Source organism: Nilaparvata lugens, chromosome 1, assembly GCF_014356525.2.
Source record: "Nilaparvata lugens isolate BPH chromosome 1, ASM1435652v1, whole genome shotgun sequence".
NCBI lineage: Eukaryota > Metazoa > Arthropoda > Insecta > Hemiptera > Delphacidae > Nilaparvata > Nilaparvata lugens.
Window position 1 is genome coordinate 18,920,815 of NC_052504.1, and position 27,545 is coordinate 18,948,359.

The 27,545-nt window shown below is 34.9% G+C and overlaps 2 protein-coding genes across 4 annotated transcripts; one reads left to right on the forward strand and one right to left on the reverse strand.

The window, feature by feature from the left end:
* Positions 1 to 679: 679 nt before the first annotated feature.
* LOC111057752 (gastrula zinc finger protein XlCGF57.1) lies at positions 680 to 10,729 on the reverse strand. 2 transcript variants are annotated; one of them, XM_039432735.1, is made up of 4 exons: positions 10,555 to 10,729; positions 7,342 to 7,423; positions 6,029 to 6,182; positions 680 to 3,044 (listed from the first exon to the last, which is right to left on the reverse strand). In XM_039432735.1, the coding sequence occupies exons 3-4, from the start codon at positions 6,180 to 6,182 to the stop codon at positions 1,870 to 1,872; spliced, it is 1,329 nt and encodes a 442-aa protein (XP_039288669.1). In that variant the 5' UTR covers positions 7,342 to 7,423; positions 10,555 to 10,729; the 3' UTR covers positions 680 to 1,869. The 2 variants fall into 2 exon arrangements, with proteins under 2 accessions (XP_039288669.1, XP_039288662.1); XM_039432728.1 differs by lacking the exon at positions 7,342 to 7,423 and having other exon boundaries at positions 10,555 to 10,727.
* On the forward strand, positions 8,977 to 27,171 carry LOC111049399 (importin subunit alpha-like). 2 transcript variants are annotated; one of them, XM_039432749.1, is made up of 4 exons: positions 8,977 to 9,055; positions 19,789 to 19,931; positions 20,997 to 21,172; positions 26,584 to 27,171. In XM_039432749.1, exons 1-4 carry the CDS (start codon positions 8,992 to 8,994, stop codon positions 27,044 to 27,046), a joined length of 846 nt encoding a protein of 281 aa, XP_039288683.1. In that variant the 5' UTR covers positions 8,977 to 8,991; the 3' UTR covers positions 27,047 to 27,171. The 2 variants fall into 2 exon arrangements, with proteins under 2 accessions (XP_039288683.1, XP_039288676.1); XM_039432742.1 differs by lacking the exon at positions 8,977 to 9,055 and adding an exon at positions 13,876 to 14,345.
* The last annotated feature ends 374 nt before the right edge of the window (positions 27,172 to 27,545 follow it).

Consider the following 27,545-nt stretch of genomic DNA (forward strand, 5'->3'; position numbering starts at 1 on the left):
TTTCCACATGCGAGAATTAAAAAAAAAAATGGTACCTTTATAATGGCAGTGGAGGAAGATAGAACAGCATTGCCGATTCTCCGCCTTGCCATTGTCTTCTATAGAGGATAGCCGATGCCAGTATATCTAATGTACTCGTAATAACTGTTCATTCTTGTTAAAAATAAGCGATCATAATTTATTCATCAAGAAAAATTATTTTTTGCAATGACTAGATATTACATTTTTATAATTGATATTAATAATGTTCTATCAACTAATCATATGACTACATTGTTAAAAAACGATCATTGTTGCAAAGCTAGAAAAGGATAGCGTTATCTGATTTTTCGAATGATAGACAAGGATAGCAGCACCACTGTTAATCAAATATTGCCATTATAACGTGAGCCTCAAGTGAAATGTGCAGTCTAGAAAACATTACGAGATTAATCACATGCAAAATAATATTACATAAGACAAACTTTCTTTCTGGACCCAAATATTATAATACGAGCTGTAACCCTGAAATTAATAGATTATAATTGTTGGACATTACAGAATACTAAGCTTATCAATAAAAAGTCAATCCTATCAATATAGGTACTTTATAAAACTGAATACAAAAGCTGGGCTTACTATTGTCAAACTAGTCATGCCATTCTCAACTACTATCGTCACTTCTAATATCACTGCAGTATCCTTAAATTATAAATGGAAGTTTCCAAGTTTGTATTACATAATAGCCTAATTTATGTTGTTTTCCATGACGAAACACTGTACAGCAACAGTAAACTAACGTTGTTTCAGTCGAGAAACTGTGTTTCTACGTTAATACTTAGAAAACACTTACTTTTTGATGAGAAATGAGGAATGTATTCACAGGGAAGAGGATAATGTTCTCCTACTTTGTGATGCATTTCACTCCTGAGGAGGAGCTTGATCACCAGATAACAATGAGACTGTTAAAGCTCCTCCTCAGGAGTGAAATGCATTCCTTATCAGTGTGTTTTTTTTGTAATATTCACGTAGAAACACAGTGTTCAGACTACAACAATTTTAACTAATATAAATAACAAATTCAATCTTCTCATGTCAGCAAAGGTTTTTTTACCTCGTGACAAACTATATAATAATATAAATAATTTATTATAATGGTCATTGTCAATGTGCATAGCTGATACAGTAACTAATATAACATGGTGGAAGTCATATTTATTTTTGTCAAATTTTATTATTTGGGAAACCCGTTTTTTCTACTTATAATGATTGAACTGAGATGAATGAACTATTATATAACAATTAATGTAACAAATAAATTTAATTTGAATAAATTATTCAACTGATAACAAATACAATTAGAGTAACCTACTGAACCAGAACCTTAATGGGTTTACTGTTAGAATTTGAAATTTTACTGGAATAGAATATTCAGTACCTAATCATTATTTTAATGATGTAATTGTTTCAAAAAATGAAGAATAATTTACTCCTCCTTGAGATTGTGGAGACAAGCTTCATCTAATGCTAGAAGAAATTACAGTAGATGATTCTCAATAACTAAAATTGAATTCTTGTCACAAATTGATCTACCATATTTCAACAATCATTGAAGTTGAATAATTATAATTGATTCTATTTGATTCCAAATACAATTTTACATCATCATTTTATTATACTCATGAGGCAGCTACAATTAAATAAAAATGTGCAATATTCCGCAATGTTCTTGGTGACAAAGCATCTTGTAACCTATGTTTGCTAGAGCATTTTGATGTAAGAAACCACTCACGAAGTTTGTCGGTAAATTTTAGAAACACTTTGTATATATCGTATGGATAGAAAGCAGCAATAGGATTTATTGAAAAACATATTCAGCTAGAGAGCAGCTCATTTACTATGGTGGATACGAAGGTGACATTTTAGTTGACTTGATGTGACACATTTAAATTCGCAAAATTTACAGCTGAAAGGCTTTTCTCCTGTATGTGTTCTGATATGTGATTTCAAATCAATTAAGCGAGCACACCTATAGCTACACAATTCGCAGCTGAAAGGCTTTTCTCCTGTATGTGTTCTCAAATGCATTTTCCAGTTACCATAATTGGCACATTTATAGTCACAAAAGTTGCAGCTGTACGGTTTTTCTCCTGTATGTGTTCTGATATGTTCTCTCAACTGAGATTTTCGTGCACACTTATAGTCACAAAGCTCGCAAGAGAAAGGTTTTTCTCCTGTATGTGTTCTGATATGTTCTTTCAAAGATGTTGAATTAGTACATTTAAAGTCACAAAAGTTGCAGCTGAAAGGCTTTTCGCCTGAATGTATCCTTAAATGTAATTTCAACTTACTTGAAAAGGCAAATTTATGGCCACAGAACATGCAGCTGAATGGTGTTTCTCCTGTATGTGTCATGATATGCTTCTTCAACTGATTTGCAGTAATACATTTATAATCACAAGATTTGCAGCTGAAAGGTTTCTCTCCTGTGTGTATTCTGATATGGGTTTTTAACACACTGGGAGTAACGAATTTTTTACCACAAAAATTGCAAACAAAGGGATTTTCTCCTGTATGTGTTAAGGTATGTCTTTTCAAATCATTTGCAGTAATACATTTATAATCACAAGACTCGCAGCTAAAAGGTTTCTCTCCTGTATGTCTTCTGATATGGATTTTCAACACACTTGCATCAGTAAATGTTTTACTACAAAAATTGCAAGCAAAAGGGGTTTCTCCTGTATGTTTCATGATATGTCTTTTCAAATTACTTGATGTAGTACACTTATAGTCACAAAAATTGCAGTTGAAAGGCGTTTTTCCAGTGTGTTTTCTAGTGTGTCTTTTAAAACTTACTAACTCAAAAGTTTTAAAGCTACAATGATCACAGTTATATAGCTTTTTGCCAGCTACCGATGAATCGGTGCCATTTTCGAATGAAGAGATAGAATGTGCTTTGCTGCAGTTGAGTGCATCCACTTCTGTTGCATTGGAAGGGTCTGGTGTAGTGCAGAGAGAGGGCCATATCTCCTGTGTGCTTCCTCCAGCGCCAGCCTCTTGCTCAACTGCAAACAACAATAAATCAACTATGACCTTTTATAAATGGGATTTGTTAATAGTATATTTCGCACCTAGGGCTGAAAATGAGACTTTTCTGGCTCGAAATCGGTTTTCAAGTCCGAGGCCGTAGGCCGAGGACTAGAAAAGATTGAGAGCAGGAATAGTATATTTCGCACCTAGGGCCGAAAATGAGACTTTTCTGGCTCGAAATCGGTTTTCAAGTCCGAGGCTGTAGGCCGAGGACTAGAAAAGATTGAGAGCCGGAAAAACATTTTTGCCCATGGTGAGAACGTTATTTTTCGCCACACAGAAAAATAAACAATGTAAACATGAGAATAATTGTTTATTAGGCACTTCCAAAAGCAAAACAGGAAGGTCATAGCTCTAGCAAATCTTAGGTACGGTAATCTGAATATCAGGAAATTGTCCAAGTATTTTTTTTTTTTATTCTGATTTGTCTAAATAACCTAAAAGATTATGTTCAATTATGTGAGAGGTTGAGTTTATACTTTTTATTCTTCCAAATGACAATAAGATGATATTATTATAAATGTTTTAATTATTGAATGATAAACACAAATAATGAAAAGTTTTTGATCAGCTGTTTTAGCACACTTGAAATTTGGCCAATCTGAATGTCAATGTCAACAATGCTTGTTGTCGTTGACTTCGGAAGTTTAGGTTAGAAGTTTCTATCCTACTATGAAAATCGAATTTGAATAATTTATAATATATATCTTATCTGTATTTTATTCATCAAAATAAAATGATAGTATCTTATTGCAGAATACTTATTCAATTCTAGAAGCATAAACTGATTCCGTTTCATAAACCATTTTGTAAACATGTTCACAGAATCAAATCAGAATCAGCTGACTTCAAGGTTATTTTACAGCCCTAGGGCCGTAAAACTTTTACCGGCCTGGTCAGAAATAGTTATTTGTATATCTAGAGTGAAAAGTACGACTTTTTCTCCCTGTGGGAAAAAGTTTGAAGCAATTTTCCTGAGGGAGAAAAAGTATTTTTCGCTCGTGATGTACACAACATTTTTCCTCCATCTACATTTTTTTGTAGAAATCATTCTAATAACTTACATATTGGTGACAATGATTCCTAACAACATAACCTAAATCTAAAACCTAAAAACCGGTCGTCTGATTGGGACTGCCGATTGCGCTATCTATAGGCAAAAGTTGTAACAATTATATCAGCAGAGCAGCTACCAAAAATGGCTGACTCCAGATCACGCGGTTCAGATTTAAATTGCAGTTCAAAAATATTTGTTGGCTGGTATTTTGAATAGAATAAAAGATTTTTAAAATTGTATAAATTTTTATTGTCTACTAATATTAAGAATATAGTAATTATCATACAAACATATATTTCATGAGTTGATCAAATTTCTGGTTGTGGTATTGAATTCAGTTGACTCAATGAAGACACCTCTATTATGCTTTTTCATCTGAGCTTAGACCTTCTAACCTATTACAATGTAAGTTTCAAAATAGAGATGTTCCCCATGTTATTTAAATGGAGTCACTTTTACTCCCTAGGTAGTTTTTCTGTTTTTTACTACCGAGAGCGAAAAAGTGACACTTTAGTATTAGGTTTCAGGGAGTAAAGTAAGTACTTTAGACAGTAGGTGGAGGAAAACAATCATTTTCGGCCTCCATATGATGCACGAAAACTAGCTCATTACATCCAAGTGGGGCGAAAAATATATTACATGTAACCTCCTGACCATAGCTACTCAGCTCGTGGTCAGACCAGAGGAAATTCATTGGAACCGAGATGCATTTCTGCAGCTGCTGCTAGCAATGCAGTTTTTCAGTGTTCCTTAATGGTCAATGCCTTTCCATATTTCTAGATAATCCTCTCCACATGCATTTGTAGGGAGATTATTACTTTATCTAGCATCAGTGATGTGGATGCAACGGGTTATGTTTCCTTTTTTATCCCATTGTTATATTATTAGTCCTAGATTTTATTAATATGTAAGTGAATAACTGACGATTATTTATTTTTCCATTTTGATATTTGTAAAAAAATGTTCATCATAAAGCGGATAAAATACTTGATGATAAATTGTGATTGATAAAAGCACAATAGGAGTGAGAAATGAGAAACCAATAAAAATTAATTACAAATGCTCGTTCTTCATTTGGAGAGAGAGAAGCCCTAAACCTTCAATCACCTTGACCTTCTCTCCTTGACCCTTTCTTGGCTTGCATTAGCGTTGGGAGATCCTATTTTGGGAGATCCAAGGGGAGATCCCCCTGTCCTATTTATTAAATTCAATTCTATTTTCATCAAAAAAATACATAAATAAAACATTCACATTACAATTTAATGCATAATATCAGGGAATAAATATTTCCTCACATAGAGTATGTGGTATAATTCTTATCTCTAATTATTTCAACTGGGAGGTAAAAAATCCTGCAGAATTCTGACTTAATATTATTCTTACATACAATTTATTACAATATCAGAAATAAAGATAAAGAAATATAAATCATCAATAGTTTAATTTCTCATGAACAGAGCATGATGTCGTGGTTTTTTTTTATTTAAGATAATAATGATCTTTAATTGTAATTATTACAATTGATAGTAATTAATAAAATCAATTAACATAGTTATTAACATAGAGTTTTCATATTGGAATATATCAGGATCTACATATAAGGCGAGTTTATGAGGACTTCTGATGCTTCCTGAACAATACCAAGCAACCATGTGACTATTTTATTTTTGTAATTAGCACCATTGCATCCCTCAGCCTCTTTTATTGCAATATATAATGATGTAAACATAATATGATAATGCGGAATTGAATTCTCGTCCGAGTGTCTTTCATGCAAATAGTTCTTCTTGAAATGTTATATTTTTACAAACAGATCATACACATTTTCACACTGAAAACAGAATATTACTCAATCAAACAAAAGTTGCGTAATGACAATAACAAAAATAAAATCAATCTCACCCTGCTCTTCTTTGATGAATACTTGACAAAAATGACCTAAACGTTGTTGGCAATCATCATCATCCTCATCGATTGGAGAACGAACAGGACTGCACTCTGACAATGCAGCCACTTCTTGGCTGCTATCGGTCACCTTATTCACATCTGTCTCCATCTGAAACAGTGCCATTCACAATCAATGATACGACAATACACTATAGTCCGTACAAATTTACTTCAGACTTGGAGGAATATGCAGAACAGAGAAATGGAGGGAGATCAACCAATTACAGTGATTCATGAAGTCATATGTTGCGCAGTTGCCAAATTGCCAGTCGTCTGACTGCTTCCAGATAGGAAACTTTGCTTGTGTAGCATGAGCACATGAGCAGTGACTAGAATTTGGAGAACGCTGGCCGCTTTAAAACGGCAACATCGCGCCTCTGTATCCCTCCCGCTGCGCATGTCCATCCCAAGTAAGAAGTAATTCTACACAGAGAATATTGGAGAAATTTTACAATTATTGTTAAAACAATGAGTTGCAAAGCTCATGAGATCATCATATTCATGTTTGTAATGGAATACTTTTTAAAATCTTCATATATTGAGCTACCGATTGAGGGGGGGATACCAATTTCGTGTGACAAAACAAGATTTTCCTTAATTGAAAATAAATTATCACACACACTAGAGTAACAGGATTAAAAAATCACTGTACTATAATATAGCCTATGTCATAATATAATAAATTATTTTGTATAGAAATAACTCCCAATAATGACTCAATATGGCCAAATTGACATTGGAATCCTGACCTGTCCTAAATGATCTTGGGTGGGACGGATCACATGACAGACATGTGTGGCATGCAATGAAGTTGTCATCCGTGATCGGATCGTAATGGGATAATAAGTGTTTCCCGGGATTCATACATATAGAATCATAACATATAGTTGCATAGATATGACATGATTTTTAAATGTATTTCATCGTAATAGGAATAAAATAAAAAAAATACTCTTTTTTGGAAAACACTTTTTACATATTTAAAAAATAAACTTTTTTAAATTATGACAACAGCAAAAATTTATTGAAAGCACTATGCATTTCAAGAATAAGAATTACTAATTCTATGCATTGAAGTCGCGAAATACATAGTGCTTTCAATGTAATCTTTATTGGTTTTATAATTTAAAAAAAGTTTATTGCTTTTTAAAAGAAGTGGAAGGTATTTTCTAAAAAAGGATACTATTTCCATTTTATCTCTATTACTAAGAATAGCTCTTGTTATTCATAAACATTTGTTCGTTTATAGTAATCATAAATTTGATTACCTTAACACGGGTAGAATAGTAAGCCAGATCCGCATTACATTATGAAACAAAGCAGTGGAATCCGGGCTGACGGCTCAAAAACCTGTAAAGAGCATAATCAGTTATGAAACAAGTTGAGACTTGAGCAAAATATTTGTGTTGACCAATTTGTACAAAGTTGCAACCTTCCACGCCAAATGACTGAATATATTTAGTAAGACAGCCCTGCACCGACTGTGTTGTCAAATTGAATACATCGAGTCATATGACAAACACGGCTGCAATGGATCTAGTGGGATAATGGGATTACTAAAAGTATGTGACAATGTGAGTAAGTACAGTATATTGTCTTTCATGAAAAGATAGTAATTTTCAAAAAGTGATACCGTAACTCAATATATTTAATATGTCTTAAATGAGTTTCAACTTGTTTTAAGTCATACTCTACACTCACTACACTTTTTCTTCACAGAGACCACCGGAGCCGAATAAGTTGTGTCATAAAATAGAATAATGAACTTTGAGATGTCAAGATGGCAGGTGCATGGCGACTTCAAAAATCTCTCCTTTCTGAATACACGGAACGGTTGTCTGAGACAAATATCAACATCACTCCTATAAAACATAATATGTTATGTAATTGTATTATATGGTCCAATGCTCAGAGCTTCAGCGCCATGATAATTATTTTAATATACCATCAGTTAACATAGAAGAGACGAGGGAATTACAAAAGTCCGTTCCATGTAAATTGGGCGTCAGCTATTCCTTGAATAGCTGAGTAATCTAGACCATCAATACTGGTATCGGGTAGACGACTATATAGGTGTCATCCCGTCTGGATGTCACCTTTGAACCAGTTATTGAGGTGACCAGCTAACGCCGACAACTTGGCAGCTCTATAAGGAGGTGCCATGCAGACGGGATGACCAGGAAACGCAAGAGAGCAAGGAGACACTTAGTCTTGCACGGCAACGACAGAATGTGTACGTCCTGTGTACAGTAAATTGTTCCAGTTCCAATCGTAAATTGTTCCATTACGTGACTATAGTAAGGTCCACTTTATAATGGCAGTGGATAAAGATAGGAGAACAGCGTTGCCAATTCTCTGCCTAAATTAATTATATTTCTGCATTGTCAAAAACAGATTTGGCATTGTTGCGGAGCTAGAAGAGGATAGCACTACCTGCTTTGTCGAATGATAGACAAGAATAGCAACATCAAAGTTAACCAAATACTGTCATTATAACGAGGATCTCACTATAGTGCAAAATGTTCCTATGAAACACAATTTCAAAATCGTTGGTTCAAGCTTTTGACGAACAATTATAAAGTTGATTTACACCAAAATGTGTCGTTCACTAGCAGCAAGAATGAAGAAAGGCTGTTTTACAAACTTACAGTCTAGAAAAGCGTGCATTTCTTTCATTCCATTACTCTCAAATTTTCTATAGAGAAAAATTCATTTACCGAATGGTTATGTATTTTATGGCTATGGTAAACAAGCTATCAACGCATGCGCAGCCGCAGAGAAACAAGCAGACTGCAAAATTCAATCGACCAATGAGAGCTCGGATAGTTGGAACAATTTACCATGCTTCGACTGTGGGGCAGGAACTTGGAACTGAAACTGGTTTCTGTTCTTGTACAGAATCTGTCAAAATTCTTCCCATGGGATGCAGAACTTCTTACCTGGTAAATTGTGAATCGGACAATTTACGGTACCACATTCTATGTAAGAATACATTCTGGAGATTAATGCAAAAAAACTAATAATAGCTGTATACACAACAGTAAGATACCAATATTTTTTTTCAATCTCAGAGTCGGAAAGACATTAATTTTTACTTCTTCTCAAATCCATTACAGTATGAAAAATCCTTTAAAATGAGTTAATGAGTCAGTTATTTCGTGTAGTATCTTATTTTGTGCTTAATGGTCGATACTGTCAGCTTTATAGGCATTATTAAAAAGAAATAACTAAAAACTTATAGTATATCATATGGATAGATCGAAGCTGTACCTGTACACACAGGTAAAAAAAAATAATTACTATACATAATGTATTTGTTGTTGGTTATCCATCTTGTTTCCACTATTAAATTTTATAAAACTTTAAAGTGAAAAAGCACTCACATTATTTGATGTGGCGACGTCCGTTTCGTGCTGGTATTGCACATTTTCAAGCCAAACAGGAACTCAGTTCCTGTTTCAGGACGTCGCCACATCAAATAATGTGAGTGCTTTTTCACTTTAAAGTTTTATAAAATTTAATAGTGGAAACAAGATGGATAACCAACAACAAATACATTATGTATAGTAATTATTTTTTTTTACCTGTGTGTACAGGTACAGCTTCGATCTATCCATATGATATACTATAAGTTTTTAGTTATTTCTTTTTAATAATGCCTATAAAGCTGACAGTATCGACCATTAAGCACAAAATAAGATACTACACGAAATAACTGACTCATTAACTCATTTTAAAGGATTTTTCATACTGTAATGGATTTGAGAAGAAGTAAAAATTAATGTCTTTCCGACTCTGAGATTGAAAAAAAATATTGGTATCTTACTGTTGTGTATACAGCTATTATTAGTTTTTTTGCATTAATCTCCAGAATGTATTCTTACATAGAATGTGGTACCGTAAATTGTCCGATTCACAATTTACCAGGTAAGAAGTTCTGCATCCCATGGGAAGAATTTTGAAAAATTCTGTACAAGAACAGAAACCAGTTTCAGTTCCAAGTTACTGCCCCACAGTCGAAGCATGGTAAATTGTTCCAACTATCCAAGCTCTTTAAACATAATGTAGTTCTGTCATGAATGCAAACTTTTGTAGCCCTCATTAAAACCTCGTCAATAACCATCTTTCAATCAATAATATATTTTATGATTAGCTTCTAAATATCATCATTTGAAAAGATGTAAATTAAATAAAACTTGATGACTATTTTTTGTTGAAATGCAGGAATAGTTAAATAAATTATCATAGGCCAATCATAATACCTAGTCAATCTCTTAACACAGAGTCACAGACCTTATCAATTATTACAAACCAATACTGTACTATAAATTATATTGAAATTGTTAAAATGTTGAAAATGATTGAATTTTAATACAAGAAAGTGATTCGTAACTTCAATAAAAAAACGTTTTCAATTTTTTGTTAGAATGTAATAATACAGTAATATTATTGTTATAAGATTATGTAGATGAAGTTCTCACCTGTGCATCCATATTTTTCTTAATACGGTGATAAATTAAATAATGAAATAATTTACGTTACTTTATCTCAATTCTAAATATTATCGCAAAAATAACAAATTCTGCAAATAATAAAGAAGTTTACTTGTTTGGAATAACAGTTTCAAATTTCTTGTTACTAGGCAATTTTCTACAGAGCCCAATACCGACAGAGCCACAGACTCTAACTGACGTCTGAGGCAGCCTCACGCGCATGCCTCAGCAAGACACTCCGCTTCCATCGATGCACGTTTCACATGTGCCCCAGCATAGAAGAAGTTATAATGAGGTGCACATTGTCAATATTGCCATTAACTTCTATTGAATATAGTTGGTACCGGTATATATTATTTTCTGAAAACTATACCTATCATACAAGAGGTAATATTGAATGGTAGGTGAGTGATTGATAATCGTGAATAAATAACTATAATGAGGTTCACGTTATAATGGCAGTGTTTGTTTAGTAATGGTATTGCTATCATTCAACAAAGGGAATAGCGCTATCTCTTTCTCACTTTGCTCTGTTGCCAGATCGTCTTTTAACAGTTTAAAATTAACAAAATATTTCATCTTGATGAATAATGAAAATTCATCATGATATTATTGAAAAGTATAATTTCTTGCTTGATAGAATATAATTATTGATTATTTTCAACGTGAATGAACAGTTAATATTACATCAATAAACCTGTATCAGCTACCGTCTATAGAATGATTGAGAAGACAGAGGATCAACAACATTGCTCTCCTATCTCTCTTCACTGCCATTATAACTTCGATCTCACTATAGAGTTTTTTCTATAATCCTGAGCAGGTAGCATTATCCATTGCTTGAGGCACTTCGAGCAAGACAAATTTATAATACCGGGTAGTGGATGCTTCAAAATTCTGTGATGAATTCACTATGGAACTTGCAGTGGTGGAATTGCAGGATTATCCTATTATGGCTGTATCCATGTACCATTCACCTAATGGAGATTTTGATAGGTTCATATTGCTCCTGGATGGATTCCTATCATTTGCAACATGCAGAACAAAACACAATATAATCATCAGAGGTGACTTCAACATACACCTGGAAACACCCTCTAAGGAAAGAGACATCCTAGTCAATCTGCTGCGCGGTCATAACATGTTTGTAGAAAACTTATCACCTACAAGAGGTGAGGCTTGCCTGGATAGTTTCATTACGGACTTGGACTCATGGAGATACTCAACATGTGTGGTGGATCCTATGGTATTAGATCACAGTGCAGTTATTCTACAGGTGGATATCCATAGGACAGGTGCCCCCTCAACACAAGCAGCATGGAAAGAAAACTACACTTGCTATGTCAGAACAGTGAGGGAAGAGAATTTACCACTACTTTGTAGGAATCTTGAGGATGTAAACTGGCCAGCCATCTTCAGTCTTACAAAGAAAGAATTCAAGTTGGATATGTTACTGGCAGGATTTGCGGATTTATTCAACTCTGTGTTTCCAAAGAAATTGAAGAAAGCATCAGTTAATCAAGGAAAGGATACTCAACCTGACAGAAATAGGCCTTGGTTTACAGATAGACTGGCAAGTGAAAAAACCTAGTTGTTTTACTTCATCATCTGCATAAGACAGCGGTTTCACCTGAAGCAAAGAATTATTTGCTCATTCAATATCACACTTCTGAAGCCAATTGGAGCCACCATTAAGCCCTGATGACTTCAGTAACTACTTTGTCAGAGCAGTGGATGGCATACTGGCAGAGCTTGTGGACTGTGACACAAGTCCTGATGGAAACATCAGACGTGTGCACCAGCAGATGTTCACTTGGAAGCCTACAACAGAAGAGAATGTCAGCAAAATTATTGGAAAGCTGAAAAACTCCAGGTCACAGGACATTCACGGTTTGTCAACACTTGTGCTGAAAGCGACATCTGGACTTGTGGCCAAGCCAATGGCTGAGGCAATAAACAGCTGTTTTGAGGTGGGTGGATTTCCAGATATCCTCAAGATAGCCAGGACAGTGCCCATATACAAAAAAGGGAAAATGATAATCCTGCCAACTTCAGACCCATCTCCATTGTTCCGGTTTTCTCAAAAGTGATTGAGACAGAAATGAAGCAACAACTGACAGAGTACTTTGAGAGTAACAACCTGCTGTCCCTATTTCAGCATGGGTTTAGAAATGGACGCTCCACCACAAGTGCTCTGTTGGCCCTGACCAGCAGGATCCAGAGTGCTTTTGATGATGGTGATTCACTTGCTCTTACAATGTGTGACCTCAGCAAGGCCTTCAATTGTGTGCCTCATGAAATACTCACAAACAAACTTGAGAGATATGGTTTGGGTGGCACAGTGCTGATGATGATTATCTCCTACCTGGAGAACAGGAAGCAGGTGGTTCAGCTGAGTGGTGCCACATCAAGTATGCAGCATGTCAAGCATGGAATCCTGCTGTGGGGTCATGCTCCAGCTGTACAGAATATCCCACTTCTGCAAAAGAGAGCATTGAGTTTAATTTTGTTTTCAGGCTATAGAGATCATTGTCGTCCCATGCTCAGGAGTTTTGGTGTTCTCACCATCTACAGCCAATACATACTGAGCTCGCTGTTGTATGTCAAGAAAAATCAAGGTAACTACTCAAGGGGAGTGACATACACAGCCACAACACTCGACATGCTGCCAAACTGGAATTACCTCGATGCAGACTGGCGGGGACCTACAGCAGTTTTCCTGCTCAGGCCATTCGACTTTAAACACACTGCCAAGGGAGGTGCAAGACATGCGATATATGGAGTTCTGTGCTGCAGTAAGAAATGGGCTGCTAGATAGGCCTCTGTATTCCCTACAGGAGTGGGATAAGATACCTCTTTTTGGGGTGGCTGCTCCTCCACTACACGAATGACCATTTTGTACCCTTCATTTGTTTTGCGATAAATTTGTTTCATCCCACATTTGCACAGTCTCGCTAATAACAGTCACAAAGTAGGAGAACATTAACTCTTACTTCTTCTGTGTGTAACGGTCGATATTGGGAGTTTCATATATTTCCAATTTCACATATTTCAAATTCCACCAGTCGACAACATATTTTGAGTTCCATATATTTCGAATTCCGGCTAGCTGGATGATATTTCAAGCTCAAGATATTCCCAATCGGGAATATTTGGGTCATGGCGTCATGGATCCGACAAAATAATACCAACAGGGTTTTGGCTCACCCACAGGCCTTGGCTCACAGCGTATTGATGGCAAACGCACGCTCATAGCCGCATGCTTTACCCTAGGCAAACATTTGTCGATACGCAGCATAAAAGTGATTTTGATCGATAAGGTATTTGAGGTTATGTTTATCGAATATTGAATTAAAACTCCTTTGATTTTATAGTTTGTGTCATATTTTTTAAGCTTTGCTTTTACTTGATTTGTGGATAAAAGTGTGATTATTTATAAACGAGATTTGATTATTCATCTTCCAAAATGGAAGAAATTTCATCTTACAAAGATACAATCAAAGAAAATATGAAGGAAAAGGTTACTTCTGAACGCCGGCTTCAAAGGGAAAATATTGTCAATAAAAGAAGAGGTATCTTGGGTAAAGTTAAAATTAATAAGAATGAGTTTTTAAAGACTGAAGATGTAAAATCTATTGCTCAGAGATTGAAGCATAAAGGACTTGTTCGAGATTCAGATTTTAAATTTTTAACCAGGGCATTTATTCAAAATGAAAATAACATAATTGCATTTGCAAATTCAGATGGAGCCCTCCAGTATCTTATAAGGGAATTGACAGGTAACAAATTTTTATCTATTGTCTTCTAACTTTCTTTTACTTTTCTCAACTTTCCTGTGTCCGAGAAGTTGTTTATCTTTATTAGTTGACATCTTTGCAAGTCTTTTGAAGACAATTAAAGTAAATTATTCAGAATATATATATATTATATATATATATATATAATGAAGACAATTAAAGTAAATTATTCAGAATATATATATATATATAGCAGACAAGAGAAATACATTCAGAACATCTATATCACAGTGCAATGAAGATTCACAGCCTATAGGTATGTCAATCTCAGCTTCACTAAGAAACTCAACAACCGAGTAGAATGGTTTCTTATCAAATTAACTTTGTAACTACACTTATAGTTATTATAATGAGCAATTATTATTATAAAGAGCCAGCCTATTATATAATTGTACACTACCAAAAGCCAACGGTCTTGTATCTTTTTCAGCTTACACCAATGGACATTGATAATATGGCTAGATTTTACATTAAAGCTGTGCAGAGAACCTTGTTTATTATAGTTTAGAATGGTTTTCTTAACATGAAGCTGTTAATATATACAAACTGTGAACAGTCAATAATTTAAGTTGAACGATAGAGAAAAAATAGCGCAAGTTATTGTTTCCCTATGGTTGAACAAAGAAGAGTTCGATTCTCTGTGACGTAGCTATTATTTATTCATTGAAAATGTACATCATGTGAGAGCACCAAAGTATTGATCTCATATTACACAAATTTATACAATGTAGAATATAAGAATGATCACAGTTTGTATGGCTGTAGACTGTGAAAATGCCAAGGCTCTTGAATAGTGAACGTAAGTGATCCCTGTAGCTCGCAAAATTCTTCAAACTTAGTACTCTCTTCTGCATTATCAGAATATCCTGGAATTTCCTGAGGCAGGAGCATGCCCCCAAAGGAGCACTCCATACATCAGATGACTGTAAGAGTGCATGGTATGCAATCACAAGGCAAATCTGGTCAATCTCATATTACAGCCGTTCAAGAAGGTTCAAGAACTCTTGACATCTTAAGACACCTGGTGAATATGGTGGTTCCAGGAAAGCCCTCCACCAAGCCACAAACAAAGCAGTTTTACCCGCATCTGCGTGCTCTCTCAATGAACAGACAGGGATGAATGTTTTTTCTCGTTTAGCTTCAACTTGTTTGCTGCAAACTACAGCTTTGCCTCCTAAACGACACTGGCACAACTGGTCTGCTCCTATTCCACGGAGCCCTGGAGATCAATGCGGTGTCGTCCGCAAATAGTACTGCACCCTGGTTGCTTGCAAAGTTGCTCATTAGAAGAATAAACAGCAGTGGGCCAAAAACAGATCCTTGTGGAACTCTGTATTTGTAGAACCGTTTATAGGCTTCACATGAACTGCTTTTGGAAAAGTTGATTAAGGGGTGTATCAAACTATTGGTCTAGACGCTACTTAAAAAAAGTATCAGCAGCTGTGAGTTATGAATTATGATGGGTTTATGATGAGCTCAAAGATTGAAGATCAATACTATATGAAATATAACAACCATAAACAATAGGTTCTTGTACCTCTATTTGTGAACAATCCTTTCACAAATCCGAGCCTTTTGTGAACGAAAGATAAATACCCTTTGCTTTTGCAGATGATATTGCTATATTCCATGAGGGAGACAGTTATACTATTCTCAAATAAAATAATGCAACCCGAACTCGGCACATTCATTGGTTGTTCAGCGGAAATAGGCTGTTTATTATGATTATGGTAAATTGTAAAAAATCTCAATTTTACAAATAAGAATATAATTCTTGCATTCAAGATTGTTCAGCCAAAGGATGGCATCGTCGTTTACTAATTTCAATCTCTGAAGCCCTCTAACGAAGCTAGACAAGCTTAATAGAGCTACAAAGAGTTATCCAGAAGAGCAAGATGAGAAAATCGCCTGGAATAGATGGATTGGGCTATGAATTGTTCAAGATCTTGCCGGCCTCATGGGAACACTACTTGTTGAACTTGTTCAATAATGTATTCAACTCAGGAATAGCACCTGAGAGCTGGGGACAAATACTTATGTTCCATCTATTCAAGAAGGGAGACCCTAGCTTACCGGAAAACTTCCGAGGAATCGCGTTAATCAATGCCATAACAAAGCTGTAAACAAGTATTCTAGCTGAGAGGATAATGCAATGGGCAGAATTAGAGGGCAAACTCCCAGAGGAGCAGAGTGGTTTCAGGAAAGCCAGAGGATGCATAGACAACATATTTGTGCTCAGTTCAGCTTTAAACATAGCTACTCGACTCCAAAAAAGGACAGTTTTCACCATGTTTTTGGATTACAAACTAGCTTTTGATAGTTTGGATTATTCGATATTATGGCCTAAGCTCTGTAGTCTTGGCATATCCACAAAAATGATCAAGACTATCAAGTCTCTATATGATATTGCAGTTGTACAATTGAACACTGGATCGGAATCGAGAATCAATGTCACCAAAGACGTCTTGCAGGGTGATTCAATGTGTCCTCTACTCTTTTCATTGTTCATAAGCGACATTGTATCCTTTTTTGAAAATCGTGGATGTAAAGGAGTTAATTTGAAGGGAGACAGAGATCTTGTGGCGCTGCTATATGCAGATGATCTTGTAGTTCTAGATATGACATGGAGGGGTATCAGGAGAGCATCAGATATTTTGAGGGAATACTGTACGTTGAATAATCTGGAGGTGAATGTTCTAAAAACAAAAGTGATACCAGTAAGAAGAGGTGGTAGAGGTAACAGACGACAGATCACTTTTCAGGATCAGCGAATTGAAACTGCAAGTAGATATTGCTACCTGGGAGCGGTTTTTTCTTCATCTGGACTCTTCTCTGCAAATGTGGACGAGGCTAGTAAGAAGGCGCGGATGGCAGCAAATAAACTAAAAGAGATATGTATCGCTACAAGAGTAAGCCAATTGGAGACAATTGTACGACTTCACCAGTCTATTGTGGCATCTACCCTTTTGTACGCAGCTGAAGTTTGGGCGCCATCTTACTGTGACAGGATTGAATCAGCCGATAAGCATTTCTTCAAATCACTCTACTTTTGGAGAAAGAATACCCCAATGCACTATATACGCGTTGAGTTAGGATTGAACCACAGTGAGTGTATAGTCCTGAAAAAAATGCTGATGTGGTATCTGAAAGTAAAGAGAATGGAGACCGGGAGGCTGCCAAGAATATGCCTTGAGAGACTCCAGGAGTTGGATTTGATGCCCGCAAACAAAGTGAAATATAATTGGATATCTCAACTAAACCAAAAACTTCGTAGTGCTGGACTTGAGAATGAGCTACATAGAATGGAAACCAGGACAGATGTAATCCGAATATTGGAAGAATATAAGAAAAACAAAGTCCTTATAGACATCAACCGGGTAGTGAACTCACGCTACAATAGGCTTTACCAGCATATAAGCAGTCTAGGCACAGGAGAGCTGTACTTGAGCTTTAGAAGAAATATTTGGAAAATGCGTCTCATCAGTCAACTGAGATTAGCCCAACCAAACCACTCTACAATCTACTATTTAAGGGATGCACAGCGACGTTCTCAAGTGAGGAGATATGCACGATGTGTAATCAACTAGCTGACAATCTCTTTCACGCTCTTTTCGGATGCCCTACGTTTGAGCATCACAGAAGGACTTTGTTGGCTGAATATCTCCAGGAGGGTCAGGGCAATGAGGAAAACTACAGAAATCTATTGTGTATTGACTCGGCTACCAAATTGGATAGAATTTTCTCGTACTTCTCTAGTTATTTGAAATATAGACAATTTGTGAATGATTTAGAGTGATTTAAATTCTCAAGAGACAAATATTTAAACTGAAAAAAAACTTTCTGGATTGCTTAGCATGTTATTTTTCAATTTAAATTGGCAGTGATATACTTCTGCTTTACAAGTTCACAATTCACAATGACACTGTAATTAATGTATTGATTGTATACCAACCTCTTTGTATGTTTCATGGGAACAAACACAAATAAAATATTCTATCCTATTCTAACGAAGCTATACTCAATGAGCATGTCTGAAGAATGTGGCCGATGGATCTCACCACAATCACTAAAGGGAGAATCAGCAAAACCTCAGCGGGGCATATTCGTCCTATATCTTCCCTGTCCAGTCCTGAATCTGCTTAGTCGCCGTGACAGATCAACTCCACACATTGGGTTGAATCACACTATTTCTTTATTTTTCACTGAAGACTAATTCAAGGCCTCCATCCGTTGACCACAAGAATATCCAGTCTGTGTAGATGAAGCCAAGCTTGCTTCCTAGATTTGAGCCTGAGAGGAACTGGGGTTTTCAAAAGTCAGTCCTTATGGATCGGGAGCTCTAGTATTTCACTTATTCTTCTTAGTTCTCAGCCAGTGATTTCCTGTCTTTTGATATGTGGTGGAGGAGGAATGTTGCTCGGATGTTTTTGAATGCTTCAAATTTTATTATACTGCTCATTAACATATATTATTTGAATAAATCCTTGCTTACCAAAAATCCAATTGCTCTGAGGGGAAAATAATCTTTCAATGATATATCATCTCGAGATCTCTATGATAGCAGCTCGTGTGAAATAGCTAGGGCTTTTGATGGATCTCAGACTATCACTGGCTGTTTGATGTAACAAACTTTGATCATATACAGAAAATAAGAAGAGAGAGGATTGGCATGATAAGAAAATTTTATTTTTTACAAAAAATGTGGTTCAGCTTCTTATTCCAGCTTATTCATGCACTTGTTGAATCGGTTTCTATGTGGAAATATTCTTGGTATGGTGAAAGAGTATAATAGGTAGGGATACTTGGGAATAATTTTGATAAGCTCTCACCAGTGTTTAGTACTCTGTGAATCTTATTATTGCTGTAGTGGTTTCTATTGCTAAATGGTATTCAACTGATAACTCAGTTGAATTCAAAGTAGTAGGACATTTAAAAAATTCTTTTCTGTTTCATTTTGTGGTTCATGGAGCATAGCATTTGGATTTCAAGTGGGTGTTGATCCAATATTAATATTTTCTATACTTCTAAAACATTGGAAGGTCAAGAAGAGATTAGCTATTGTTGACTTTTGTAAAATTTACATTTTTTATTTGTTGAAATGGTATGATTTTATACAAAGGTATTGTAGAAGCTATTCACAGTAACCTTGAGTGATTAAGACTGCCTTTTTATTGTACACAGGTAAACCGTGTTTCACAAGGATCTGTTTAAAGCACAAATATACTACATTTAGTTTTATAGTTCCATGCTCGTATTGAAAGTATAAAAACTGTAATAATTTACAATAGAAACACGATTTGATTATATCTTACTTCACCTTTGTATCACAAATTGAAATAAATTGATGTGTCATTCGTGTATTTCCTATCCCGTACTTTTATAAGACTATTCTTTTCTTTATAATATTGTATATTACATTTTGCAGGTACCGACTCAAACCATCAACTTGTTGCTGCCGAGTGCTGTGTGAATCTAGCTCTAGGTAACGCAAAAACTTCTTTGAAAATCGCCAAGAGTGCTGGAACGTATCTAATAACATTTTTGAAAGGAATGAGCATTCCTTTATCGGTGAGTGGATGTTTCAAGCAATCTATTTATTGTAAATACAGGGTAATTAAACTGGATGATGGCCTTAACATAGTCAGGTTTTGATTGACAAATCATGATACAGTTATAGTAATAATAATAAAATAGTTTAATTAATTTAGTATATTCAATATCAAAAAAATAAATAAAGTTCGCTTTTCAATTCTGGGGATGACTAGCTACAATTCAATGAACCATACGATACAATAGTTTATGATATGGTTTGGGTGTGTTAGGATGTGAGCCTACCTTTCTAATTTACTTTTCAACCTCCAATGGCATCATAGAGACCCACGTTTGAAGTAAAATATTCATGTGATATTCATTGTTAATGTAACTTTCTTTAAGTGAATAGGGTTGTTGAATATTGAACAAGGTATAAATAAATAACTAATAGAGTTAAAACTGCTATACTGCCCTGTATACTGTTCTCTCTGAGAAGAGAAGTCGGGCATATTGATTCATACAAACACCTATTAGTGAGATTCCTTTTTTAAATCTGGTTCGCTATCCTAGTCGGTCAATAGTCAAAGCAGATAACTCAAAGCGACTACCATGATCTGAACGCCACACTGAAGATTATTTGATTGAAACCATGTTTAGTGGAAACTCAAGAAGCGATCGGAAGCTGAAGAGTAGATGGTTCAGTCACAAGGAAACTGATGCGGCGTAATGGAAGACTACATTTACCTCGTGACTGAGCATTCTATACAATAATAAATATTAATCATTGGTGACAAATAATGAAGATCCATCTTTTCTCTATGCTATTTAGAATATTGTATTGGTGCTGCAAGCCACCATGTTAACAATTATCGTCATTATTTTTCTACTTGAATAAATAGTGATACGAGTAATCAATTTTTATAAGATCCGAAGTTTTTTACAAATTCAAGTTTTTAAATCCATAATGGACTTTCTATGATAGTTGAAGTTGTGTCTGCTTTGTTTGAAGCGCTCTGCACATTTACTATTTAGAAATTGCAATTAAAATATTATTTTGAAGCTTCAGCGTAGCAATTTCCTTGAAATGTTTTTTATTTATAGAACGCAGCAACGTGGGCACTTGGTAATTTGGCTGGAAGTGATGTGAAAACTTTGGAGCTCCTCAAATCTCAAGGTCTTATGGAGTCCTTGTTGGACATAATCGATATAGAAGAACTGCAATCGAATGTAATTTATGCTCTAATGCATTTTGTCAAAATTGGACTATCAGTTTTACCGTGAGTATCATTCAAATTCAACTTATTGAAACAAATTGTAATTCGCTTTCCAAAAATCTTCCATGGTTTGAAATTTACGCTGGAATTGGTTGAATGAATAGAGAATTATTGAAATTATTTTGCAAGTGACTGATTTGAATAGATGGATGCTTACAAAAATAAAATTTAAGCTAAAGATGGTTGGATAAAAGATCAAGATGAACTTGTTCATCATAAAAGATCCATGTCATTTTCCACAATTTTCTATTGATTCATAGATCTTATGTGAACTAAGGTTAGAGAAACGAGTGTAAATTGTGCTGTTTGAATATGCTTTATCTACATTCATACTGTTGTGGAGTATTGGTCTGAATATTCCAATTATATTGAAATTTATAAGTAAATATTATTTAATGATTGATTAATCGTTTATAGATAGAATTATAAAAGTTCGGGACAGAGTACTTTTACTTATTTATGATAATATGAATATAATTGCGATAGAATTTATGATGTTTAGTTGAATTATTATGAAGTTTATAATTAGCTGGCTCACATAAAGGTGTCTTACGACACGTGACTTGTCTCTTGAACTCCAGTAAGGGCTGTAAGTAAATTACCACTGCTGCGATTCATGGATAGTGCGCGCCTACTGGAACATAAAACATATCCCACCCTACTTTAAACACCCACCCACACGCAAGGACATGAGTGTAGGCAGTAGTTATGAAGAAGTGTCTTGAAGCAAACCCAAGTCCAAAACTTTTTTATCCTGATAAAATGAAGCCAGCTAGGTTGGCGGAGACGACTAAAGTTGGGTTCTTGTTTGTGCGTAAATGCCGTCATCGACAACGACAGGGTGAGGATCTCAGATTGGGTAGATTTCAATTTGTATAAATAACCTAAAATATTATGTTCAATTATATTCTAATGGGGGAGGTTGAGTTTATACTTTTAAATGGCAATATGCTGATATTATTAGAAATATTTTGATTCTTGAATAATAAACACAAATAATGAAAAGTCATTTGATCAGCTGTTTTAGCACACTTGAAATTTGGACAATATGAATGTCAACAGTGCTTGTCGTCGTCGAATGCGGAAGTTTACGTACAAACTAAAATGCACCTCAAGGCGTTACACCCTTTAGTCTGCTAGCGCTACCTGGTCGTGGGTTCGAATCTCGCCTGTAGGCATGGACGTTTGATCATCTCATCAAATCACCCTCAAACTTTTCATTACCCTCGCACAAGCTAAATGCTTATCTGTGACTTCTATAGGATGTTAAAGTTTGAAGAAATAATATATATTAAGCAATGAAATATTTATGGATAATTTGGAATAACAAGTACATATTCATTTTTGAACAAAACTTGAAAATTTCATTTCTAGTGTGTAGTATTTTAGGAAAGTAAAATAAAACTCTTCTTGCTGCTGCACATTATTTCTTTATTTAGCTGGTTACTTCTAGACATTTCAACAGCAAGTGACAAGGAACCGAGCATAGACGTATCGAGCAGAGAGCATAGAGTACCTGACTGTGTTTCAGGTTAGCCAACAAAACAAATACATAACAATTCTCCTCCCTTATTTGAGGTGTTATACTTATACATTATGAATAAATACTCTTTATTCTTAAACAAAATCATTAACCTTTCAATACTTTTCAAATAGCAGTACTCTAGAAATGACAGCGCAATACAAGAAATAAAGTACCAATCCAGGTTACAACAAAATAGAAATCAAAGTTACAAATCAAAATACAAACTCAATTACTGTTCAATTACAAATCAATAGAAATCAATTATTGCAAATCTGCAAATCAAATAACTCCAATACAAATCAATCAAATTAGTTGACAAAATATAAATCAATTATAAATCAGTTGACAGCTTTCTGTTTTCTGTCTTACAATTCAAATCTTTTGACAGGCTTTCGGTCTCTCATCGACCTTCTCAAAATAGGAATAGGTTCAGGAGACCTTAACTTCGTTACTTCTCCCGGTTCAATAGGTTTAGGTACTATCACCTCCTGAGGTGTTACAAACTCATTACCTTGAATGCCTTTTAACAATTCATCCAAGTTCAAATTATTATCAACAATTGGTACATTTTCCTGTTCAACAAATTTCCTCATTTGGTTCACATGCCTTCTCCAAATCAGATTATCTTCAGTTTTTACAATGAAAGTTACAGGAGACACTTGATCAATAATTTTTCCTTTTATCCATGTAGGTACTTTTATTCTTATTGTAATTTCTAACATAAACAATGTCATCAATCGAGAAATTTATTCTGTTACAAGTCCTAGCCGAGATTTCAGATTTCAATACCTTTTGTGCTAGTACAATAGGTTTGATTCGGTCAAGTCTAGTTAACAATCTACGTCCTACATGTTATTCAGCAGGAGAAACTCCAGTAGTACAATGCGGAGTATTTCTGTATTCTAATAAAAATTTAGAAATAGCTTGTTTCACGTTTGACATTTCCTTTGACAGAACTTCTTTCTTATTCTTAAATGTTTTTACAGCGTTTTCCGCCGCTCCATCCGAGGCAGGATGGAATGGTGCGGTTTTCTAGTGACTTATAACATTTCTAAGTACAAATTTTTGAAATTCATCAGCCGTAAAACAAGTAGCATTATCACTCACAAGTATCAATGGAATACCCCAATTTGCAAAGTACACTCTCAACAAATCTATAGTACAATCGGTTGTTAAGCTAGAGGCTTCCATAACATCTAACCATTTAGAATAAGCATCGGTAATCAATAAGTAATATTTTCCTTTTATTGGACCACAATGATCAATATGGATTCTATGGCTGGGCGCAGCAGGCCACTTCCATGCCGAAGTTACTTTAGGAGGATTCGACTTACATTCATAATTTACAAGATTTTGCTATTTCTTCTATCTCGGAATCGATATTTGGCCACCATACATACGATCGAGCCATACTTTTCATTTTCACAACTCCTAGGTGACTACTATGAAGTTCAGTTAGAATCAATTTTCTCAATGAAACAGGTATTACAATACGGTTACCAAACATTAGACAATCTCTATCTACATACAATTCATTTATTCTATTAAAGTACGGTTTCAATTTATCTACAATTTTAGAATTATCAGGCCATTCATATTTTACATATTCACATACTTGACTCAATACAACATCTTTAGCAGTTTCTTTCCTTACATCGAAAAAATTCAAACATTGAACATTACTCTTTACAAAATTCAAATAAGTATCTCCTCTCCTTCATCATCAATAGTTTTACTAGGTAGAGGCAAGTTTTTCATATGTTCTTCATCATTCTTACCAGTAATAAAAATATCGTCTAGAAAACTTACAACATTATCTAGACCTCTTAATAGGTTTTCAATTTCCCTTTGAAATAATCCTGGCCCAGAAGCTACACCATAAGGTAATCGATTGTACATGAATAATCCCTTATGAGTGGATATAGTTACCAATTTTTTTGACTTTTCATCTAGTTCTATTTGTTGATATGCTTGTGATAAATCTAGTTTACTAAATTTTTTACCACCTCTTGAAGCTACAAATAGATCATCAACTCTAGGAATTGGATGTCGATCAATCATTAACATTTTATTTATGGTGACTTTGTAATCACCACATAACCTAATTGACCCATCTGGTTTCATCACTGGCACAATAGGTGTACCATACTTGAGATGTACCTCAAATTTACGTTTAGTATACTTTCTTAATTTGTCGGAAAAACTACTGGGTAATCCTTTATTACCTTTTCTAGCTCCAATTCATTATCATTTACTTGATTCAAACCTTGATTTGTTGGTTTACAATGACTATTCAATTGACCCAAGTCTATCTTAAGAGCTTGCAACCAAGAACGTCCTAATATTGGTGAAACATTTCTTTCCTCTTTATTAGATTTCATAACATACAATTGCAAACTTTTTCTTTACAATTCTTGTTGATTGCACAATTTACATGAACTACTCCTACCGGTTTAATAGGATCACCTACATAGCTATGAAATACTTCATCAGTTGGTTTCAATTTTACAGTCAAGTCCGGGAATTGTTTTACAAAATCAGAATAACATATTGCACTAATGCCAGAACCAGTATCCACTTCAAAATTGATAGGTTTACTTTCGACAATTAATTTCATTTCAATAGGCTCTACATAATTAATTGACTTCTCAATTCGTAGATTATTCATAGAAGCAATATCAAGACAGTTGAATTCTTCAGTTAAAGTTTTAGATTGAGATACAATAGAATCAGATTCAACATAATTGTTTTGCTTACCTGAAGTTTTTCTTACCTTGCATACATTTTTTAAATGACCTTGCTTACCGCATACATGGCATTTATAGTTTCGAAAATGGCAATTTTTACTCAAATGATTTGCTTTTCCACAACAGTAGCATTTTTTCCATTGCCCTGGATCTCCTTTAGTTGTGGAAAATTGCGCATTCGCCGTAAGGTTAGGTCTGCTAGGTTTACTCGAATTTGTTGAAGTTGAAGATCTGAAACTTTTGTTGTAATTAATTTTTGTACTAGTTGCATTCAATTCAGCTACACCACGAAGAGTTGTTTCAAGAGAAATAGACAGTTCAATACATCTTTTATAAGTAAGATCAGGTTCACTTAATAAACGTTTTTTAATACCAGTATTTCTGATTCCCCATACGATTAGATCACGCAAAGCTGACTCTAAGTTATTCCCAAACCCACAGTTCATAGACAGTTTTTTCAAATTAGCTATATACTGTACAATAGTTTCGTCGTCTTTTTGAAGGCGTTCTTTAAATTTGTAACGTTCAGTGATTTCACTTGGTCTGGGTTGAAGGTGATTAGACATGAGTTCAAACAGTTCAGCATAACTTTTTGACGAAGGCAAAGCAGGTGTGCACAAGTCCTTGAATAGGCCATAAACCTCTGTGCCAATTGAGGTCAATAAAATAGGGACTTTTTTAGCCTCAGTAATATCATTTGCAGAAAAATACAAGGAAAGTCGTTCGTGCCAATTTGACCAGTTCTCTTTTAAATCAAATTCATAAACCCTCCCTATCGTCCCTGTGACGACTATTCTATCTGTACCACCAGCTTCAGCAGGATTTACCATCGGTCTATAATTTACGGTAATAACGTTCCTGAAGAGTATGCTCAGCTTCTCATCATGTCTACAAGAATGTATGAAAAACGGACGCCATTTACAGATGTTACTTCTCGTACGTGATAAATATTACAATTTTTCCTCTATAATTATCATTGAAATGACAACATTTAAAGTACACGCTGGAAAAAATATGAGTTTTGGTTGGAAATGAGTGTGTAACTGCTGTTTCAAATTATCAATACTTTATTTATTGCCCAACGTCATTGATTTTTTTTAGCTTTGTTGTTAGACTTGAATCCTCAATTTTTGTTTGTACAGGCCTGATGATTTGAAGAAGATTGCTACGCGCACTGTTGGTCTGACAAACAAAACAGCTGACACATTATGGCTGCTCTACTATCTGTCCTGCTCAAACGAGTGCGATGAAATTCTGCATCCAACTGTTCAACCTTGCATAGAAATTATTGTGCAAACTGACTCAGAGGACGTGGAAACCATTAAGAAAAAAACTGCGTGTTTTCGAATACTTGCAAATTTAGCATCTGGCGAATCTGGGCATGTGGCTAGCCTCCTCATGGCCGAATTCGACACTCTGTTCTCATTATTCGAGTTTATGGCGCAGGAGGGAACGACGCCTCATCTATGCAAAGACATGCTTTGGATGTTCGGCAATCTGGTGAATCATCCAGCTGAAAGTGTGCGCAGTCAAGTGCAGTTCAATATGATGAGATTTCAACATTTGGATCTATTGTGTATTCCATTGCGCAATGCGCTCAAGTAGGGTAACAAATCCCATGGAACTGTGAGAAATGTTCAAATTTTGTATAAAAGTAATTTTTATTTTGTATTATGAAGTTTTGTTAATTTATGCATTAAACCATACTAACTGTAACATACCTTATATTTGCTGGTTACTTATGATATTATCCTCCTGTGCTTTGTAACACTATATCCTAGTTGCATGTACTTCTTTAAAATTTATTAAGTGATGTTATCTAACAAAACATTGCAATGAGGACCTAAGAGAAAAGCGGAGGACGTTTCTAATCACGACTACATTTATTGGACATTCGTAGAACTTGGCCTATCTATCTTAAATATTTGATTCAGATATAATCCCACGCAAATAAATAATTGAATTAAATTATAAATTCTATTGGATTAAGTTGGAATCCAACGCCTATAGTAGAGACCATGATTCAAATCATCCCGGTATATCTGATAATACAAATTGTTGTTAATAATGATCAATTATATTTTTTATGATTCAACTTAATAAA

Coding starts and splice junctions, on each gene's coding strand:
- LOC111049399 (XM_039432742.1), top strand. CDS start 14,033: ATGGAAGAAATTTCATCTTACAAAGATACAATCAAAGAAAATATGAAG. Junction 19,932..20,996: donor GAATGAGCATTCCTTTATCG/GTGAGTGGATGT, acceptor TTTTATTTATAG/AACGCAGCAACGTGGGCACT. Junction 21,173..26,583: donor ATTGGACTATCAGTTTTACC/GTGAGTATCATT, acceptor TTGTTTGTACAG/GCCTGATGATTTGAAGAAGA.
- LOC111057752 (XM_039432728.1), bottom strand. Junction 3,045..6,028: donor ATTCATCAAAGAAGAGCAGG/GTGAGATTGATT, acceptor TGTTGTTTGCAG/TTGAGCAAGAGGCTGGCGCT.